Source organism: Microcaecilia unicolor, chromosome 7, assembly GCF_901765095.1.
Source record: "Microcaecilia unicolor chromosome 7, aMicUni1.1, whole genome shotgun sequence".
NCBI classification, from domain to species: Eukaryota; Metazoa; Chordata; class Amphibia; order Gymnophiona; family Siphonopidae; genus Microcaecilia; species Microcaecilia unicolor.
In genome coordinates, this window is record NC_044037.1 from 41,718,875 (window position 1) to 41,738,501 (window position 19,627).

The 19,627-nt window shown below is 39.5% G+C and overlaps 1 protein-coding gene across 1 annotated transcript; it reads left to right on the forward strand.

The window, feature by feature from the left end:
* Window positions 1–5,912: 5,912 nt before the first annotated feature.
* Window positions 5,913–8,295, forward strand: LOC115474438 (zinc finger protein ZIC 4-like). Its single transcript, XM_030209897.1, has 2 exons — window positions 5,913–6,507; window positions 7,598–8,295. The coding sequence occupies exons 1-2, from the start codon at window positions 5,913–5,915 to the stop codon at window positions 8,293–8,295; spliced, it is 1,293 nt and encodes a 430-aa protein (XP_030065757.1).
* Window positions 8,296–19,627: the final 11,332 nt, after the last annotated feature.

Sequence of the window (19,627 nt, forward strand, 5' to 3'; positions counted from 1 at the left end):
GCAAAAATAATGCTTTCTCAATCTACATAAGAAAAAAACATGTTTTCATATAATATTTAAATCTTACCTCACTGTAGGTTTGACTGTTATTAGGACGTTTCTGATAATTCACAACTCTGAGTTAATAAGCTTTTCACAATTCAGGATACAGCTCTCAGTAGCTTACCAGTTGATTTCTTTTCTCCTATATTCAGTGTTCAATAAATATGAAGCACTCATCTCTAGGAATTGTATAGTTATGGAAGCTTGTATTTAAACACGTATTTGCAAAGTACTGGAAAGATCTCCTTGTATTTACATATTTATTTAGTCAGCAAATCCTCTCCACGTATTCTATCTTCTGCAGAACTTCCAATAAAATATCAAAACGGTTACTCTAAAGTGTCCCTCACTTTTTATGATACTTTTTTGCCAGTAGAAAGGATCGTATCGCTGACGAACTTTCATCTGTTAATCTTTTTTGTTGGAAAAGGATCAAGTTAATTGATTTGTTTCCATAGTGTGAATGATGTAAACTATTGAGCAAAACTTGTAAGCATTTCTGCTGATTAGACTTTCTTCCTCGCCCCCCCCCCCAAAAAAAAAATATAATTTATGAATCGTCATTCAAGATAAAACGGAGTACTGTAAGACAGTCATTAAGAAGTTTTAAGTTGGCAAAAATCATTTACTCTTATTTGTATCTGGTATCTGTTTTCGAAATAAGCAGCATATGGACTTGCATTGTCGGAGTTTTCTGACGGAAGGGATGTAGGAGTTGAAGGAAATCCTGCACCCCAAATGTTATTATTTCAGTTCTGATAGCGCTAAAAGGGCAAAGCTTCCACTACATTTCGTTTATGATTTCTAAACTTGAGGAAAAACTCCAATATAGCATACCCTATGCGTGGTAAAATATCAATACCCGTACCAACTTGTTGCAAAGTTAAAATTAACAACGTTCCCTCTTTCATTCAAAAAATATATATACACAGCTTGATACTGTCTGACTGGAATCTTGACAGTAATTTAAAGATCTCGATACCAATTTAGATCATAGTTGTTGTTTTTTTTTTAATTCAGTACTTTTTTTTTTTCTATCCGAGTTTAAATGTCCACATTGGCTGCCATTAGATAACACAGATAGTTCTTGGTACCTTCGAGCTAATAAAGGTCACCTTACAGACCAGGTGGTAACAATAAGCCGCCTGCAAGTTGGCCAGGAGAACCTGGAAGAAATTCAAGTTTCCATTGTTTAGCATGAGGAGAACCAGCCCCAGTCCTCATTCTGGATCCCTGTCCTCGGCTATACAGGCTTACTTCCTCAGGCACTGTCAACGCGTTAATATGAATAACGGGGGACATTTTTAATTTTGTGAGCCATTCTTATGCTCATTTCTTTATAGTATCTGTGGTGTGTGTGTGGGGGGGGAGGGAGTTAGGAAATATAGCAGCATGTTAATTCTGAGACTTGGACCATTGTCTGTCTCATTGGGTATTTTTTCCATGCTTTCAAATACAAAGTGATATAACAAGTAAGTAAAGCAAAGCAAATTAAAAAATATATATTATTGCTGACTATTCTGTCCAGGAAATAAAGACGTTTTGACTTGTACCAAAAATGAGTTTAAGATGGATTATTATTAAAACAGGTATTCAATAGAAATAGAATAAAATAAAATAAAACAGAGAAAAGAAAATAAGATTGGACTAACGATACATTTTTTTGATTAGCTTTCGAAGGTAGCCCTTCTTGGTCAGATCAGACATAAGCAAATTTTGATAAGTAACAGCATGAATAAGTGAAACATCAGAGTATTTCAGTGACAGTCTGAAAGGACGAGGGAGGGGTGGGTTAGGTGAGAGACAGGGAGGGCTGAGAGGGAATCCACATTTTTTCATTACTTTCATTTCCTTGTTTTAAACTGTTTCAAAGAAATCCAACTATGATCCACTTGATAACTACCGTACGATCAACTTTCACTTTTCAAACGAGACTCTAACTAACATTCAACAAATATGAGGGGAAAACAGCTTAGTCCCATGAAAGAGAAGTAGAGATTACACTGCATAGTGAAGTCCCTTTCCTTTTTCTAATTTGTTGGTCTTGTAAACCGCTCTGCTGCTATTGGATTAAGGGCGATGCAAACAAGCCCAATAAATGTAAACATTTGAGGGTTTATGTTAGTTGTACGGGATTTCTAGAGTTTTCTTTCTTTGCACTTATTTCTTTGGATTTGACCTCACACCTCATTCAGCAGTAGTAGCTCAAGGTGAGAGTTACAGTCAGGTACACTGAGTATTGCTGTCCTTGGAGTCTAATAGAGTGATTGTACTCCAGGCAATGGAGAGTTAGGTGGTTTAACCAAGACCACAAGGGGCAGCAGCGGGATTTGAACCTGCGTTTCCGCGGTTTTCAGCAACCCCGTGTTCTAACCACTAGACTACTCCTCCCCTATATGCAGCCATATACCTACAATTGATCATATGCAACAGGAATATCACCTCTTAAGAAAAAAGTATAGAACAATATCAAATATAGCTCCAATTTAGGATTTATATGTTCGCTTCTTTTTTTTTCTTTCCTGATAACAAAGCTTAAGAGGACAGGAGAAAGTATAATCAGAACAATTATAAATCATGGTATGAATATTAACATTGAAATTATGTGAACACCTTTCTTCTACAATCCATAAAATCTTTACCGACATTGTAGTTTGGAATGATTTAAATAACGTATTTCATATAACCCAATTGTGTTTGATTTAAGGGTCTGAAACATTCTGGTAATTTTGTTTTTATCAAAATCTCGTGAACATTTCAAAGTATTAAGGGAAAACAGTATCTTTATCATTTAAGCTAAATTCTTACATGTATTTTTCTTATTTTGTGCTAATCTCAAATGTGTGGTTGATTTCTTTGGAACACTTTTTATGCTATGTCATCATGCTTTATTTTACAGCTATGCAACCTTATCAAATTGCATCTTTATCAAAATGATCTTAGGGCAATCCATTATCCAAAACTGAACATTTAAAATGTGTTGCCTTTTATTTTATTCAATCAGAACGGACTGTTTTTAATATGTTATATCAATTTGTCACTTATATGTCACTTCTTTTCAAAGTATGAGTTTTAAATTCCGAACTATTTATAAATTTGGTTTCAACGCATCCTGTGTGTAAATATCTTAATTGTTATCCGTTGAATTATTTTTTTTTAAAGTACCTTGCGGACAAATCAAACATTTTATCTCTCTTTCGGGATTTTTATTCAATGAAGTGTCAACAGATACCTATTTCCCTTTCTGGTAGACTTTTGTGAATTGTTTCCTTCCTCTTCTAACAGGAAGACCAGAAATACTTCTGCTAATGAACTTCTTAAATGTTTACTCAATGATTCCCTTAGTCCTATTAAATTATTAAAGATAATAATAAAAGATAAAGAAGTACCGCATTCTTACTGATATTTAAATTTAAACATTAATTGTTACAACGTACTCTGCTCCAGCGATTTCTACATAAAACAATATCAATATTTAATCCTATAACAAGTAAAATATATAATATCTACACAAATAAACTCTATTAGCTTAACCCCTCCCCCTAGGTAACATGTAAGACTTGTCACAAACTTGACTGCTAATCATTTCCCACAAATATATAAGAACCTGCATGCTTAGTTTTAATCAACACTTTAAATGTTCATTTTATTATATATTAGGTTAAGCATCAAGTACTGACGATAACCTAGACTAATATTTTTTGAAAACAATATACACATGTGTGACAGAGACAGGACTGAAATTTTATCAGGATGAAGTAATATCAAAGTAATACTAATTCCATGAGTCAAATTTGTGTGGCATAAAACAAACCGAAACCTTGATATGAGAAAGATGAAATTATACACAAACTGTCCGGCATCTCAGAATATAGGTTCCGCCCATGGAAAAGAAAACGTAAACGTTTTATTTGCCATTAGCCCTTCAGAGAAAACCCTAAAATACAATATAATTAACACAAAGACCACCCCACTCTCATCTTTTAGCATACATGCTACAGAAAATGACCTTAATTAGTTCTAGGTCACATAGTAGTGAGTTGTCTTAGACTTGTTCGCTAGTTTTTACATCTCCTTAATCCTGTTACCGCTGTAAACAGTGTTATAGTAATCCTTAAAGTTATGATCCCTTCTCTGTTTTTTTACTGCTACTTTTATATGTGTTCCATATTATGTATTAGTAAAATGAAGGAAGGTAATGAACTGAAACAGAATTAAATTCCAGTCTGACACAGTAATAAACAACACACACTACAGGAAAATGGCAAAGTGGCATATTTAACAATGTCACGTGTTAAGCATGATTTCATAAAGTCCTCATACAAAAGAGAAATGCCAATTGTTCAGCATTATCTATGTATTATATCATAACTATGGTTTTGTGGCCTCCGAACTAGTGTGGGTAATTTACCACCGGAAAACATAAGGACCCTGAAGCTGCTTCATGGAGTAGTATTGTGAGTTCTAAGTTATACCGTCTTCATTTACTTGTGACCTTGGTAGATAATAGCAATTAAAATAACGCACATGTTTTTTTTTTAACACTGCACTAATTTTATTAACGTATTTGTTTGTTTGCGTGTTTATTTATCAAATTTGAGATGTCACCTTACATTCCAAGGCGAATACAATAAAAACATAGAATACAGTACTCCTGAGCCATCCCCCCCCCTCCCCATTTTACTCTCAGATTTTTCCAAAAAGAAAATTGGCACAATTTCCAAGTATTTCAACCATCTGCAAGTTTCTATACAAGGAACTTTCTGGTTTAGTCACAGTGTGTTTTGGGTTTTGTGTGTGTGTGTGTGTGTGTGTTTTGGTTTTTTTTAGTTCTGCCTGTCAGGTTTTGTGCCAAGTGTACAAAGGAAAAGGTTGTGATTCTGAGGTTCAGGGGTAGCTAACGGTTGAGTTTCAAGGGTACTCAAAATATGTACCAGCACTGAAGAAACAATGACAGAACAAGCTAATTAAAACATTTTATTTGGAACTTTTTGTTTTCGTTTGTTTGTTTGTTTGTTGTTCTTATTTTTTTTTAATTTCGGTTGTATTTTTTTTTTTTAATCTTGCTATAAAGCCAGCAGTGAAACGTTATTTTCTTATCCTGTGCGGTGCTTTTCAAAGGATAGTGTGATATATTTTAGAAAAGATATCATGCTGGGAAAGCTTGCGTGTCTTCTTTCTACCAAACTAAGCTCTTGCCAATCATGCCAAAGCCTATCCAATCATCAAACCCCCTTTCTGAAAGCAGATCGTCCCGCTGTGCTTTTATATATCACATTGCAGGCATGTTTTGATGCATTTTACTATCACTTTAAGGGCTATGAATCATGAGGGCATAGTACAGCGCAGAGCCCCCCAAATGTTTCAGAGATATTGCCAGCTTCTCGCAGCCTTTCAAGTGCTGACTGTATTTGTTATGGACGCTAACATCTCGGCAAATATAAGGAATAAGGCTAATTAATTTTGCTTGTTCTCACCCACCTATAGCCAGACCAATATGAGAGAAGGTTCAATAGTTTCTCTCTCTCTCTCTCTCTCTCTCTCTCTCTCTCTCTCTCTCTCTCTCTCTCTCTCTCTCTCTACCCTGGGGATAGTAATACCGAACTCAGCATGGTGCTGCCACCTTTGCTACTGGAAAATTTAGGGCACCCCACTGGCAATTCCTTAAAACTCGCCTCCACTCACAGTTTGCCCGATTCTAGAGAGGCTTCGTCTTTCTCTTAGGTCGGATACCCACTTTTCTTTCATTTTGCTGCTGGTTATTGTCACACTATCTCACCCATAAGCAAGATCTCTCGGGATCAATCACGCCCGGAGTTGCAGATCAGTTTTACCTTCTTCAAGCAACTTTTGACCACCGTGTGTTTGGGATGTACCAAGACCCAGCCAGTCACGGAGAAAGTGAAACCCGCCCTTCCTCCACTTCATCACAACAAGTGCAGAAGCCAAAGATCACTTCTGGAAATATTAATGGGCAGGTAGCCCTGGGGCTCTCCAGAGATCTGATGGGAAGGTCGGACTTCGGCAAAGTGACTGGAGTCAAAGGGGACCACTTTATCGCGCCGTTCTTAGAAGGTTACAAAACAATGAACATTGCACCGAACAGAGGGAATGAAGCAGCATTTCTCACTTTTACTGGACAGTCCATCAAGCAAGAACTGATCTGCAAGTGGTTTGACAGCAAAGAGCACATTTCGGGGCCATCCTGCTCCAGAATATTCAGCACTTTGTATGAGTTAGTTAACCATATCACCGCTGAGCACGTCGGGGGACCAGAACAAACCAACCATATTTGTTTCTGGGAGGGCTGCGCTAGAGAGGAGAAACCCTTTAAAGCCAAGTATAAACTGATAAATCACGTCAGAGTGCATACAGGGGAAAAACCATTTTCATGCCCGTTCCCTGGCTGTGAAAAAGTGTTTGCGAGATCTGAAAACCTGAAGATACATAAAAGAATCCACACAGGTTGGTTAGTTAGCTAGCTGGTTTAGTAGTAAATAACAAAATCCACTTCTAATATTTGTGTCTTTCATCTCGAAAGTACAAAACCCGGAGAAAACCGTACGGTTAATTTCCCTACAGGTTAATATGGTATAATATTAACTGTTGAACGCGATAGCTGTCACCATCTGCTGCTTAGTTTGATGTCATTATTAAAATCTGTTCTGCTAAAATTCTTCTGGCATGAGTTTAAAAAAAAAAAAAAAGCAGTCTCCTTCAAATTTAGCACATCAAAAGCACAATCCTATACATGGTTAGGTGATTTTTTTTTTTTTTTTTTACTACAGATCAAAAATAGTTACAACCCACTTTGTAAATGCGGGCAGTGTATTCCATTGCAAATGCATATCAACTAGTTCATTCTATTAATATATCTGCATGCAGCTCTGTGCCTACATGCACACACTTTATGGGTACAGAGAGAGATTTTATGTATAATAAATCTAGAATGCCAGCGCATGCGATTCCAACCCTAGAAATGTTCAAGCAATGGGGTGGGGGTGGGAGGGAGGGGGTTCTCGGAAACCCTAAAATGATTTTTGATTGAACTTCTGCAACTTCTGAGCGAGCCCATTATAGCGAACAAAAAGGGATTCTTTCCTTTTAACTATCTATTTATTAATCTAGGCAGCAATCGATGGATAAAGTTGATTGTCCTGCTCCTGTGTAGCCCTAGCAATGTAACACAGTCCTGAGCAACGGTAACTATGGCGGTAAATGGTCTATGGAAGAAGAGTAATCCAATGAAAAGGCGACATAGCTGCTTTTTCTTTTCACAAATTCGCAAGAGCCTAACGTTTTACCAAATGTTGAGGTATCCCCTGTTCTAGATGATATATTGTCCATATTGTAAGCACCAGAGATCACAGAAAATTCTACAAAGCTAGATAGTGTAAAGTTCCTGGTATGAAAAATAATCCCTAAAATAATAGGTTCTTTTGATCTTGGAAATTACTTGTTGCCTCCTGCTAACACGTTATTATCATCCTTCTTACATATTCGATCGCTTCAGTTCCTTTTTTTTTTTTTGTGAGCATTTGGGTTTCTATTCTAGGGGAGAAACCATTCAAGTGTGACTTCCAAGGTTGTAATAGAAGGTTTGCCAACAGCAGTGACCGAAAGAAACACACTCACGTGCACTGCAGCCACAAGCCCTACATTTGTAAAGCAAGAGGGTGCGAGAAATCGTACACACACCCCAGTTCTCTGCGAAAGCACCTGAAAATGCACATCTGCACAGATGCAGACGCCCCAGCAGCACGGGATCGTTTTAATTCAACCCAGACGGCTGCCTCGGTTCAGCAGAGAACAGAGAAGGAGCGAGCACCATCGCCCTCATCTACCGCCAGGCAGGAGCATTCGGCTCTGTCGGACTTTGGAATGGAGTCTTCCTGCCCTTCCAAGAGGCGCCATGTCTACATCAGGAGGGTTCAGTCTTCTTCACAAGAACAACAGGCAACGGGAAACGCGTTGCCTGTCCCCACTGAGACGTCAGAGCAGGAGCAATATTTTCTTTCGGGGAGAAAGAGGAAAACAAATCCTTTCCAGTGGCTTAAACCAAATTCACCCTTAATTCAGGTGCCAGTTTTGCAGGCCTTGCTAGAGCCTTCCCCTTTAACGCTGCCCACTGGCCTGGGAAAAGGGTGCCAGACATGGCACCAGTACGCCCCACGCAAGTTGCCCGTCAAAGTTTCCTCAGGGGGCACTGAGCCAGGAACTTATAGGTTTGGCATGAATTCTGTTGTTGATTAAAGATTATGAAAGCTAAGGCATAATGAATTTTACCCACCACCATTGTTCAGCTGTGTCAAAACGCTAATATCCAGCAGCAGTAACTTCTGGGGGAAAAATTAGTTTAGGATATTCATAAAACTGCTATCCAGTAGATGATTTTTTTTTTTATTATTATCCTCTGTGTTACGTTTAGCCCGTTGACTTGTGTTAATAAATTATGGAGCTACACCTGTAAAATAAGTACAGTTATTCATAATTCAAGAAATAAAACCCCATGAGCATAGTTTAATAATATTACAAAATCCTCGTTATTAATTTTCAGTATTGGCTGGGAAAAGTGAAAGGTTTAGTTTTAAAACGTGCTAAATAATGCCTTTGGAGCTAATTATTCAAAAGCCTTTGGCAAGACGCTTTTCAGCATGCTGAGTTAAAGGAAGTCTTATGAATCTTGGTTTTGTAAAGTTTAGGCCAGCTCTGCTGTAATGCAAACCTGGCACAAACACCCAGTAATCTTCCCCCACAGCTTAGTGGTGCAAGACGAAGCATTTTTAAAAAGAAGTCTTCAACTGTGTTTTGATAGGTTTATTAGCGACTGTAGACTAAGGTCTCAGCAAATGACAGTTCCTTTCACTTATCTTAGGTGTGCCCATTCTTTCATTAAATAGGATGCAATAATATTTTCCTTAACTGTACACAATAAGGTCTTGATACTAAATCAACTGATCATTGGTTCCTAAATTAAAGTGAAAATTTTAGGTAGGAATAATTTTCTTGAATTACTATTGTGGAATGGTCAGCAAGATCTTACTGTAGTTGTTCAAGCCTAAACTGAATTTGGGCGTTTTGTGGATGACCTTTAAACAATACCATTGGGGTGCAATTAAATATGTTGAGTAAGAAGGGATGGACTAAAAAGACCTTTCACTTTAAATCTTTAAGGAGAAGATAAGTGACCTGTTAAATACAATGCCAGGTGCTGAAAGGGAAAGTCTAGCTGGAAACAGAAGTCTGTATTGCTCATGTAGTGTGTGTCTTTTATTCTCAGAGTTGCAAGGTGTATGGTTGTCATTCATTTCCAACACCTCCATTTTTCACAGGAAAGGTACAAATATTACAAAGGTTATCACAATTCACTGTTAAAGGAGTATGATTCAGGTGTTTCCCCACTAAACAGATCATGCTGATAAATGTGCAAACATTACCTTTCCTGCAAAGGTGAAAAGGGATAGCAAAAATGTAAACATAATAATGGCCTTAATTCTACCAGGTTCCAAGATGTCCAAAAATCATGTAGGGAAATAAGAGAGAGAGAACTAAATAAGAATTATCAGGACTGGAATCTCTTCCTGTGTTATGAAAATATCTCTACATACTGGGCTAGATTCTATATATGGCACCTGAAAAAATCTGCATGTAAAAAAATTCCGCCAAGACCTATTCTCTAAAGCATGTCTATATTTCACAGAATAGGCTTAAATTTCCACGTGGTATATGTAATATTCTAAGCGCCTCTCCACGCGATCAAATTTAGTCATGGCCATTTAGACCATGTTTTACTTAGTGTAAATCCCGATGCCTAGATTAGGCGCAGATTGGGTGTATTCTAAAATAATGCGCATAGATTTTAGAAACACCCACACTCTGCCCTTTTCAACTACATAGAATATATTTAGCAAGTTGTGAGCATAAATTTCAATTAATGCCAATTAGTGCTTGTTAACATCCAATTCAAAGCACTGATTAACTAGTTAACCAATTAAGTTATGTGCACTGTTATAGAATACACCTCGATTTCCATGCAGATTTTTAGGCATGATATATAGAATCTGGGGGATTATGCAATTTGCCTGGCTCAGGAATTTTGCAGAATTGAAGCTATACTGAAGCTGGGCTGGAATTAGGGAAAGAGATGCAAACAGGGCAATTACCCTGGGCCCCCATGCCACAGAAGGCCCTAACCTGCCCAAAGTAGAAGAAAGTGCAGCCTTCCAATGTAAGTTTGCCTCCCTCCCCCCCCCCCCCCCCCCCCCCCACCAGCATGTCCAACACCAGCCCTGTATTGATGCTACTTCGTAAAGTGGTTTCTTCTGCATTGTGATTTGGGGAAACATCTTTCAAAATTAGGCTTTACTCCCTCCTGGAAAATATGCTTGTTGTAGGTGGCACAGCTGTAGGTATCTTTAAGAGCGTGTATTCCTGAATGTCATAGTAAACCATATGATTCAGAAGATGTGCTTTGTTCCATTCAACTATTTTTTTTTACTGAATATACAATTAATGATGTATTAAAATAACATCTAATTTACTGACCCTGGATATATTGATACTGGAATTTAAATGGTCCCTTTCTGCAAAATCAATACTTGAAATCAATGTCTTTTTTATCCTTTTCTCCAGTACAGAAAGAAAACCCATTCCCTTATATTTAGTATTCTGTACTTCAGATGGAACCAACTTTATCCCTGCAGAGTGTCAGAAGAGGCAGCAAGTACATAACAATGTAGTCTGAACTTTTTCCCACAGGTTCTTCTTTTAAGGCTCAAGTGAATGGCTTTCAAGAAATAGAAAATGCAAAGAGGTTTAGGTCTTATACAGTAAACACTTCATAAAGAGAAATTTAGTAGCTTAGGGGGCCCTTTTACTAAAGCTCGGCAAGCCCACCGTGGCCTTGCCATGTGGCAATTCGGCACTAGAGCCGAGCTACCCCAGGAACCTCTACCACATGCCATTTCCAGTGCTTCATAAATATTTTTAAAGTTTTACCAGCGGGTTAGCGTGGGAGCCCTTACTGCCTCCTAAACAGGTGGCAGTAAGGGCTCCTCGAGGAAATGGCCACACGGCAAATGGTTAACTTAACACACAGCCATTTCCTTTTTTTTTAAAAAAAGGCCTTTTACCTGCTGTGGAAAAAGGGGGCCTCAGTTCAAGGCAAACCCCTGCACCGACATCACTACTACTACTACTTATCATTTCTAAAGCGCTACTAGACGTACGCAGCGCTGTACACTTGAACATGAAGAGACAGTCCCTGCTCGACAGAGCTCACAATCTAATTAGGACAGACAAACAGGACAAATAAGAGGTAAGAGAATATTAAAGTGAGGATGATAAAATAAGGGTTCTGAACAAGTGAATAAGGGTTAGGAGTTAAAAGCAGCATCAAAAAGGTGGGCTTTTAGCTTAGATTTGAAGACGGCCAGAGATGGAGCTTCGCGTACCGGCTCAGGAAGTCTAGTCCAGGCATATGGTGCAGCAAGATAAAAGGAACGGAGTCTGGAGTTAGCAGGGGTCCTTTTACTGCAGCTTGGACCCCTTGGTAAAGGATAGCACATTTTGAACGATAGTTTGTGGTGTGTCACATCAATTGTAAGGTTTTCAGGGCAGAAAGCACCCTTTACCTGTCTGACTTGTCTTAATCATTCATGGTGTCTCTATTATATAAACTTATCTATATGTTCTTTGGACAAAGATACCCTATAAAATAAAATAGTAATAACTTATCACTTTCCTATAGCTCAACTATCGAAACAGAAATCTTGGCCTCCCCTTTTTTATATTTTATATAATTTTTATAGCCCGTACTTCAAAAGATTATCCGCTTTATTTATCTTTATAATTTGTAGAGGTAGCATCTAAATCTCATGGCCAATACTTTTCCCCACAGGTGAATGAAGGAACTTCATCCACGGTACATTTGATCTTATATGAGAGGAAAGGATTGATTGATCTCCCCTGCTCTAGTTATGGCAGTGATAGCACTACATCTAGGTTAGGGGCGTAGCTATGGGGGGGCCACGGGGGCATGGGCTCTCACAAATTTCATCCAGGCCCCTGGTTTGGCCGAAGCCTTCTTCAGCGCCGGTCTCTGGCGCAGCCGCGTTCGCTGCCCTGCTCTTCTTTCTTCTTGCGGAGCATCAGCATGCACAGGAGGAGCAAGAAGAAAGAAGAGCAGGGCAGCGAATGCGGCTCCACCAGAGACCAGTGCTGAAGAAGGCTTCGGCTGGCAGGGGTTGGGGACCCTCACCAGCAAAGGTATTTCTTTGTGAGGGGAAGCGGCAAGGAGGTGAGGTGGTGGTGGGGGCGAGGCGAGATGGTGAGGTGAGGTGAGGCGTGGCGTGGCGTGACGTGGGGGGGCGGCGAGGTGGCACTCAAAATGTGCCTCCAACCTCAAGCTCTGGCCCCCTTCCACCGTGAGGTCTGGCTACGCCCCTGACTAGTTATGCCAGTGAACTATATCACTATGTAGAGCACTGGCATCAGTAATTTAGCCCCAGACAAATTTTTTATTTGACACTAAATTGATGAACCATAAAGTAAATTAAGTGCTGTTTTAAATCGTCTGGTCTGAATCTGGTGCTATAAATCAGACATGTATATTACAATGGTGAAGTGGCACTGTATACTTAAAAAAAAAAAAAAAAAAGCAGCACAGTGGATACAAGTTCTTTATGAAACAAAATATACTTTGGAATATCTATGGCCAGAATTTCTACATGTGATGGGGAAGAATGTACCAGTGGGGTTCGGCAATGTCCACTTAACCAGAATAATATAAAAGACTGTGAAATTCTTGCATAGATTAGGCAGGCCCCTAATTACTTTTCTTTTTATTTTCTTGAGATTCATTTCTTACAGCACCCTTCAAATTTGTATCATAGTGGAAGCACAATAATAGTGGGAGATTTCAACTACCCATTGTCAATTGAGTGAATGTCTCATCAGGACATGTCGGAGAGGTAAAGCTTCTGGATGGCAAAAATGACTATTTAATGGAGAAACTGTACCCGAAGCCAGGAAGAACTGACACTGATTTAGGGCCTGGTGAAAAGAATAACACTGCTACTTGGCAATAATAATACTATCAAACATGACATAAGCACTGGAGGAAAACAATAAATAAAGCTATTGCAATAGTATTTCATTTTAAACAGGGAAAATATGAAATAATTAAGGAAATTAGAAGGAAACTAAAAGAAACAGTTGTAAGAGTTTAAAGTCTGCATGAGGTGAAAAAAATTTGTTTATAAAATTCCATCTTGGGAGCCCAGATAAAATGTATTCCTCAAGTTCAAAAAGTCAAATGAAGACCAAACAAGTACTGGCATGGATAAGTGATTCTATGAAAGAAACAGAGACAGACAGGAATCCTTTAAAATGGATAGCAGACCCTAATGAGCAAAATAGGAAAGAATCTAAGTACTATCAAATTAAGTACAAACCATTAATAAGCCTGGTCATGAGAGAATCTGAGAAGAAACTTGCTAAAAAGGAAAAGCCTAATAAGTACATCAAAAGCAAGAAGCCTCCAAGGGAGTCAGTTTGATCATTACATGACTAAGAGGCAAAAGGGACACTGAGGGTGAGTAAGGCATAGGAGCACAACTAAATTATTTTTTACTTTGGTTTTCTGTGCAAAGGATGATGAGTAGTTACCGATTCCAGAACTATTCTTTGTACTTGATGACTTGGAGAAACTAAAACAAATCACTGTGAATCTAGAAGAGAAGCCAGAACAAATTGATCAATTAAATAGTAGCAAATCACTGGGACCTGATGGCACTTACCCCAGAGCTCTGAAGGAATTCAAATATGAAATTGCAGGCCTGCTACTGGTACAGTTTAAATAATCATTAAAACATGTCACTGTATCTGAAGACTAGAAAGTAATGGCAATTTTTAAAAACAGCTTTAGGGTTGATCTAGGAAACTACAGACCAGTGAGCCTAATATCAGTGCTAGACAGAACAATATAAACTATTGTTAAGAACAGAATTACTGGGCCTACAGATAAACAAGGCTTAATAGAGAAGATCCCACATGTATTTAACAAAGAAAGTCATGGATAAAGCTAAGCAGTCAGTAAGGTATGTCTGGACTTTCAGAAGATGTCTGATGAAATCCTTTATGATAGATTTCTGAGAAAGCTTTAAAAAAATCATCGGATAGGAGGCAATGCTCTATTGTGGACTAGTGATTGGTTGAATGATTTAAAACTTATAGCCATACTTAGAATGCATAGATTTGATCATAGCAATCCATGCACTAGTATCTACTATACTAAACTACTCCAACTCACTGTATATTGGTCTAACTAAACCCAATTCAATAGATTACAGCTCATTCAGAAGAGACTATACACATATAAGCAGAGTTTATGCCCCAAAAATTCTTTTGCAAATTATCCTCAAAGTGCACTATAGCAGGCGTGAAGCAGAACAAGATCTAGTAAGGGTTTATTGGTCTCTTCTGTAGTGATGCCATATTGGCAAAAAGGAGAGGAAGTACAAAATGAGGGCTAGAGTTGGCCAAGTAATGTAGCTTAAGCCAAAAGAAGTATGCGTTAAGTCAATAAAAAATAGCTGGCTTTGGAAAATATGGTTCTATGTATGCCTCAAAAATTTAGGGGTCCTTTTACAAAGGCGTGCTGAAATATGGCTTGCAGCAGTGTAGGCGCAGGTTTTCGGCACGCGCCGATCCATTTTTTAGCGTGGCTGTAAAAAAGGCCTCTTTTTTTTGGCTGAAAATGGATGTGCGGCAAAATCAATATTGCTGCACGTCTATTTTGGGTCTGAGACCTTACCGCCAGCCATAGACCTAGTGGTAAAGAATCTGGGCAGTAATTTGTTTGTTTGTTTTTTACATTTGTATCCCATATTTTCCCACCCATTTGCAGGCTCAATGTGACTTACATAGCGCTGTAGGGCGAAAGCCTCCTCTGGTGAAGAAACAAATATAGAGTAATGACCTACGCGCGTCAAATGCCACTTGGCGTTTGTCCATTACGTGCGCCAGAAAATAGAAAATGTTTTCCAGATATGCACCAAAATTGAAATTACCGCAAGGGCCACACGGTAACCGGGTGGTAACTTCAATTTGGCGTGCGTTCGGCACACGTAGGCACCTACGTGGCCTAGTAAAAGGGGCCCTTAGTGTAACACAGCTGAATGAGCAGCAAAGAAAATGATTTCTTGGGCAGTCTGGCCTACATAGCTGATAATATAAAAATTGTGGTCTATTCATCCACTTTGTAATCTTGTTTGCATTGCCATTGTATTATTACAATAAAGACATTTTGCAACAATACCGTGTCTTCATTTTGTGACGGGGAAGGAAAGCATATGGAAACAGTACAGTGCGTCAGTGTTGTAAGAGTCGTTTTGATTGCTCCATCTCCAAAACAAATAGCAGAATTTTTAAAAGGTACAAAGAAGAGCAACAAAAATAATAAAGAGATCCTTTATGATGAGTTTAAACAAGATAGGGGCTGTCAATTTGAAGAAGAGACAACCATGAGGAGAGAGAGGCTTATAAAATCACAAGTAGTAAGGAACACGTTAATAAGTAGCAGTATTTACCCCTTTATTCCATTTAAAAAAAATTAGCAGCAGATTTATAAAACAAATAAGACAATATTTTTCCATCAATGCATAATCAAGCTGCAGAATTTACTACTACTACTACTATTTAACATTTCTAAAGCGCTACTAGGGTTGTGCAGCGCTGTACAATTAACAAAGAAGGACAGTCCCTGCTCAAAGGAGCTTACAATCCAAAGGACAAAAAGTGCAGTCAATCAAGATTGAGGCAGTCTAGATTTCCTGGATAGAGGTACAATGGTTAGGTGCCCAAAGCGACATTGAAGAGGTGGGCTTTGAGCAAGGATTTGAAGATGGGTAGGGAGGGGGCTTGGCATATGGGCTCAGGGAGTTTATTCCAAGCATAGGGTGAGACAAGGCAGAAAGGACGGAGTCTGGAGTTGGCGGTGGTGGAGAAGGGTACTGAGAGGAGGGATTTGTCCTGTGAGCGGAGGTTACGGGTAGGAGCGTAAGGGGAGATGAGGGTAGAGAGGTAGTGAAGGGCTGCAGACTGAGTGCATTTGTAGGTTAGTAGGAGAAGCTGGAACTGTATGTGGTACCTGATCGGAAGCCAATGAAGTGACTTGAGGAGAGGGGTGATATGAGCAAATCGGTCTAGGCGGAAGATAAGATGCGCAGCAGAGTTCTGAACGGACTGAAGGGGGGATAGATGGTTAAGTGGGAGGCTAGTGAGGAGTAGGTTGCAGTAGTCAAGGCGAGAGGTAATGAGAGAGTGGATGAGAGTTCGGGTGGTGTGCTCAGAGAGGAAAGGGCGAATTTTGCTAATGTTATAGAGGAAGAAGCGACAGGTCTTGGCTATCTGCTGGATATGCGCGGAGAAGGAGAGGGAGGAGTCGAAGATGACACCGAGGTTACGGGCAGATGAGACGGGGACGATGAGGGTGTTATCAACTGAGATAGAGAGTGGAGGGAGAGGAGAAGTGGGTTTGGGTGGGAAGACAAGAAGTTCGGTTTTGGCCATGTTCAGTTTCAGGTGACGGTTGGACATCCAGGCAGCAATGTCGAATAAGCAGGTCGATACTTTGGCTTGGGTTTCCGCAGTGATGTCTGGTGTGGAGAGATAAAGCTGGGTGTCGTCAGCATAAAGATGATATTGGAAACCATGAGAATTTGTTGCCAGAAGCAGTAGTCAAGGATGGCAGTATATACAGTAGCTGGGCTTAAAACTGGTTTTAGAGGATATTTATTCTGCCTAGGTATCCTTGTAAATCAGGGAATGAGCAAGAGAATAAATCTCCCTATTAGAATCTGTCAGGTATTTCCAAGTGATGCAGACTGGTCAGCATAGAAGGCATGCTTAACTAATTCTAATTCTTTATGAAGTGTTTATATGTATATGTTCACAATCAGTGCAATGCAAGTACCCTACTTTAATGCAATCAAATTTTACTAGGAGCAGAGAAAGTAGCATATGTAGGGCTCCTTTTAATAAGCTGCGGTAAGCACTAGCACAGGCTTTCCACACCTTAACAAGGGCTTACCACAGGAAGCACTGAGGCATCCTGCATGCGCAAACCACGCATAAAACATATTTTCTTTCTTTTTCTCTGAAGGAGCATGTCTGGGGAGCTGGAGAGTGGATGTGACAGCATGTACTAACTGATTAGTGCGTGAGCCATTAATTCAGCAACTTTAGCACATGGCCATTAATTTGGAAAAAGGAAAATTAGCCATTTTCTGGCTGTGGTAAAAATGGCCTTACTGCTCGGGAAAGACCGGTGTAAGGGCACTCTAAGGACATTTTTTCCCACAGTAAAGGGACCTCATAATATGTAAGCAGCTTTGGTTGTACCAGATGAAGATGGTATATCAAGAACCAACCAATCAGTATAATAAGGAAGTAAACGCTAAATCTCCATCTTCTATTCTTTTTTTTTTTTTACTTGTTGAATTTCTGAATCCTTTATTAGTTAATGATTGGAGTAATATGCACAGAAAATATGGAACAACAAATTAAGCAAGTCCTATCTAAAGATGGATGAAAGGATCTTCAGACAGCCTATGAGCACTAAGACTACGCTTAACAATGACTAAATTTTTCATTGATCCAACATTTTTCCAATTTTTGTAATTTTTCTCTCTTTTCTCTATTTTCTATAAAGCTTTTAAAACATCAATCAGTCTTTCTTAACTAAGCACTTAATTAAGCACTTATCTTATTTTTAAGTCCTCTTGTGCTCACAAGTGAAAGTCCACCTCTTCTGACAAATTCATGTTTCATCGATCTGTGTCAGGGTCGAGGAACCTAAAGAAAAAAACAATTTAGAAGACTGTCCAAGTCTTAACAAAATTCAAAGTTCTCTTGAAATAAAAAAATCCATACCACATGCACTACAACATCCACTGTGGCCAGTAGTTCAAAATGGAAGATGGCGGCGGTGTTTCTGATGGCTTTTAAACACGCCCATTGATAGATGACATCATAAATGCTGCAAATTAAAGGGACATTCACAAAAAGGATTGACTTCATATAAGGCTCATCCATCAAGTTCTTCATTCAATCTATCTAGAGCAACAGAATTCAAAACAAATATCTAGCATTGTTCTTTAAAATTTAAAAGTTGATCTAAATTCCCTCCCTCCCACCCATCTTCCAAAACATCAATAACTCTCCATTTTAAATATGCAATTGAGTGTTTCACCACTAGCCAATGCTTTACTAGAGGAGCAGCTTCAGTCTCAGTACTGACCCTGGATTTATCTTCATTTAAACACAATTTTATTGGGCGCAATGTCATCTCACATATAAAAACTGCAAGGGCATTGATTGATATATACTACTCGAGATACATCGTAGGTAGTATCACACTGAGCATAGTAAGTTAGCCCCAATCTTGGGTCTCTCCAACTCACACCACTCATAGTGGTGGTGCACCATTGGCAATTACCACGTGCTTCATATGACCCGGAAAAATACTGATGACACCTCAAATGAGTCATTTGAAAAGGCCCACACAAGCCCAGGGAGGGGGAGGTAAAGGGACCAAGAGTTACATAACCTGCCACCAGGTAGCAGAGGTGGTCCCAGAGGGCAGTACTCGATTGGAGAAAAAGGTCATATCCTAGCTGACCCATCAGGACAGAGTGAGAATAATAGTAAAGGCATTATACACATTTAAGGATTACGCTATAAAACTAGCATAAGGCTACTGGGAGTAGCCACTCTCCACCTGGTATTGATAGATACCACTATCATTATTATCGCAATTTATCATATTAATAGCATTATGTGCATTCAGGCTGTCCATTGGCTACGGAGTCTTCTTCATCATCTCTCGGGAGCTGAAATGAGAGACAGACAACAACAACAGTAGACAACACAAAAAGAGAGAGAGTCTCTGGTCTTCACAGGTGGATGGCGGTTCACATTGCTCATGTTTCTTCATGCAGCATGAGAAGCATGATCTCGGTGATGGGTCTGCAGAAGTTCTTTGCTGTCCCTTGTTTCACAGTTCTGACATCATCCTTTCGGACATTCCCATCTTCACTGGGGATAGTTTTGGTGACCAATGCCAGGGGTTATCCTTGAGTAAGCAGGTCACCTTCATGGATGTTAACCTTACTAGTCTGCCACTTGTTGCAGGTCTATAGGGTCAGGAGGTGCTCTAGCTTCCAGCGGCTCCAGAAGGTGTTGACAAGGCTTTGGACTTGTATCCATTGCCATCTGCAGAGATCTTTTTTGTCAGAGTCTCCAGGTGGGTTTGGAGTCACGCCTGTCTTTTGTGTTCAGTGTGTGGCTGGAGTCAGGATCAAAGGTGACTCTGGGTCAGAGGACACTGGGATCAGAGGACTCACATTGATGATGGTAGCAAAAGCGGAGCCAGGTTGATGGCGCGGGGGAGTAAGGGTACTTATGCCGGCGCACATTTTCAGTGCAACATGATGAGAAAAAATAGGTGCCGGTGCAACTCCATTTGGGGGAACGGCCGCTCGCCTGGCGCCCTACCTAGCTATGCCACTGGATGGCAGACACT

What these genes read in the sequence shown, in the direction of transcription:
- LOC115474438 (XM_030209897.1), top strand. Translation starts at nt 5,913, where the DNA reads ATGTACCAAGACCCAGCCAGTCACGGAGAAAGTGAAACCCGCCCTTCC. An exon ending in ACATAAAAGAATCCACACAG is followed by an intron (nt 6,508 to 7,597) that starts GTTGGTTAGTTA and finishes TTTCTATTCTAG; the next exon opens with GGGAGAAACCATTCAAGTGT.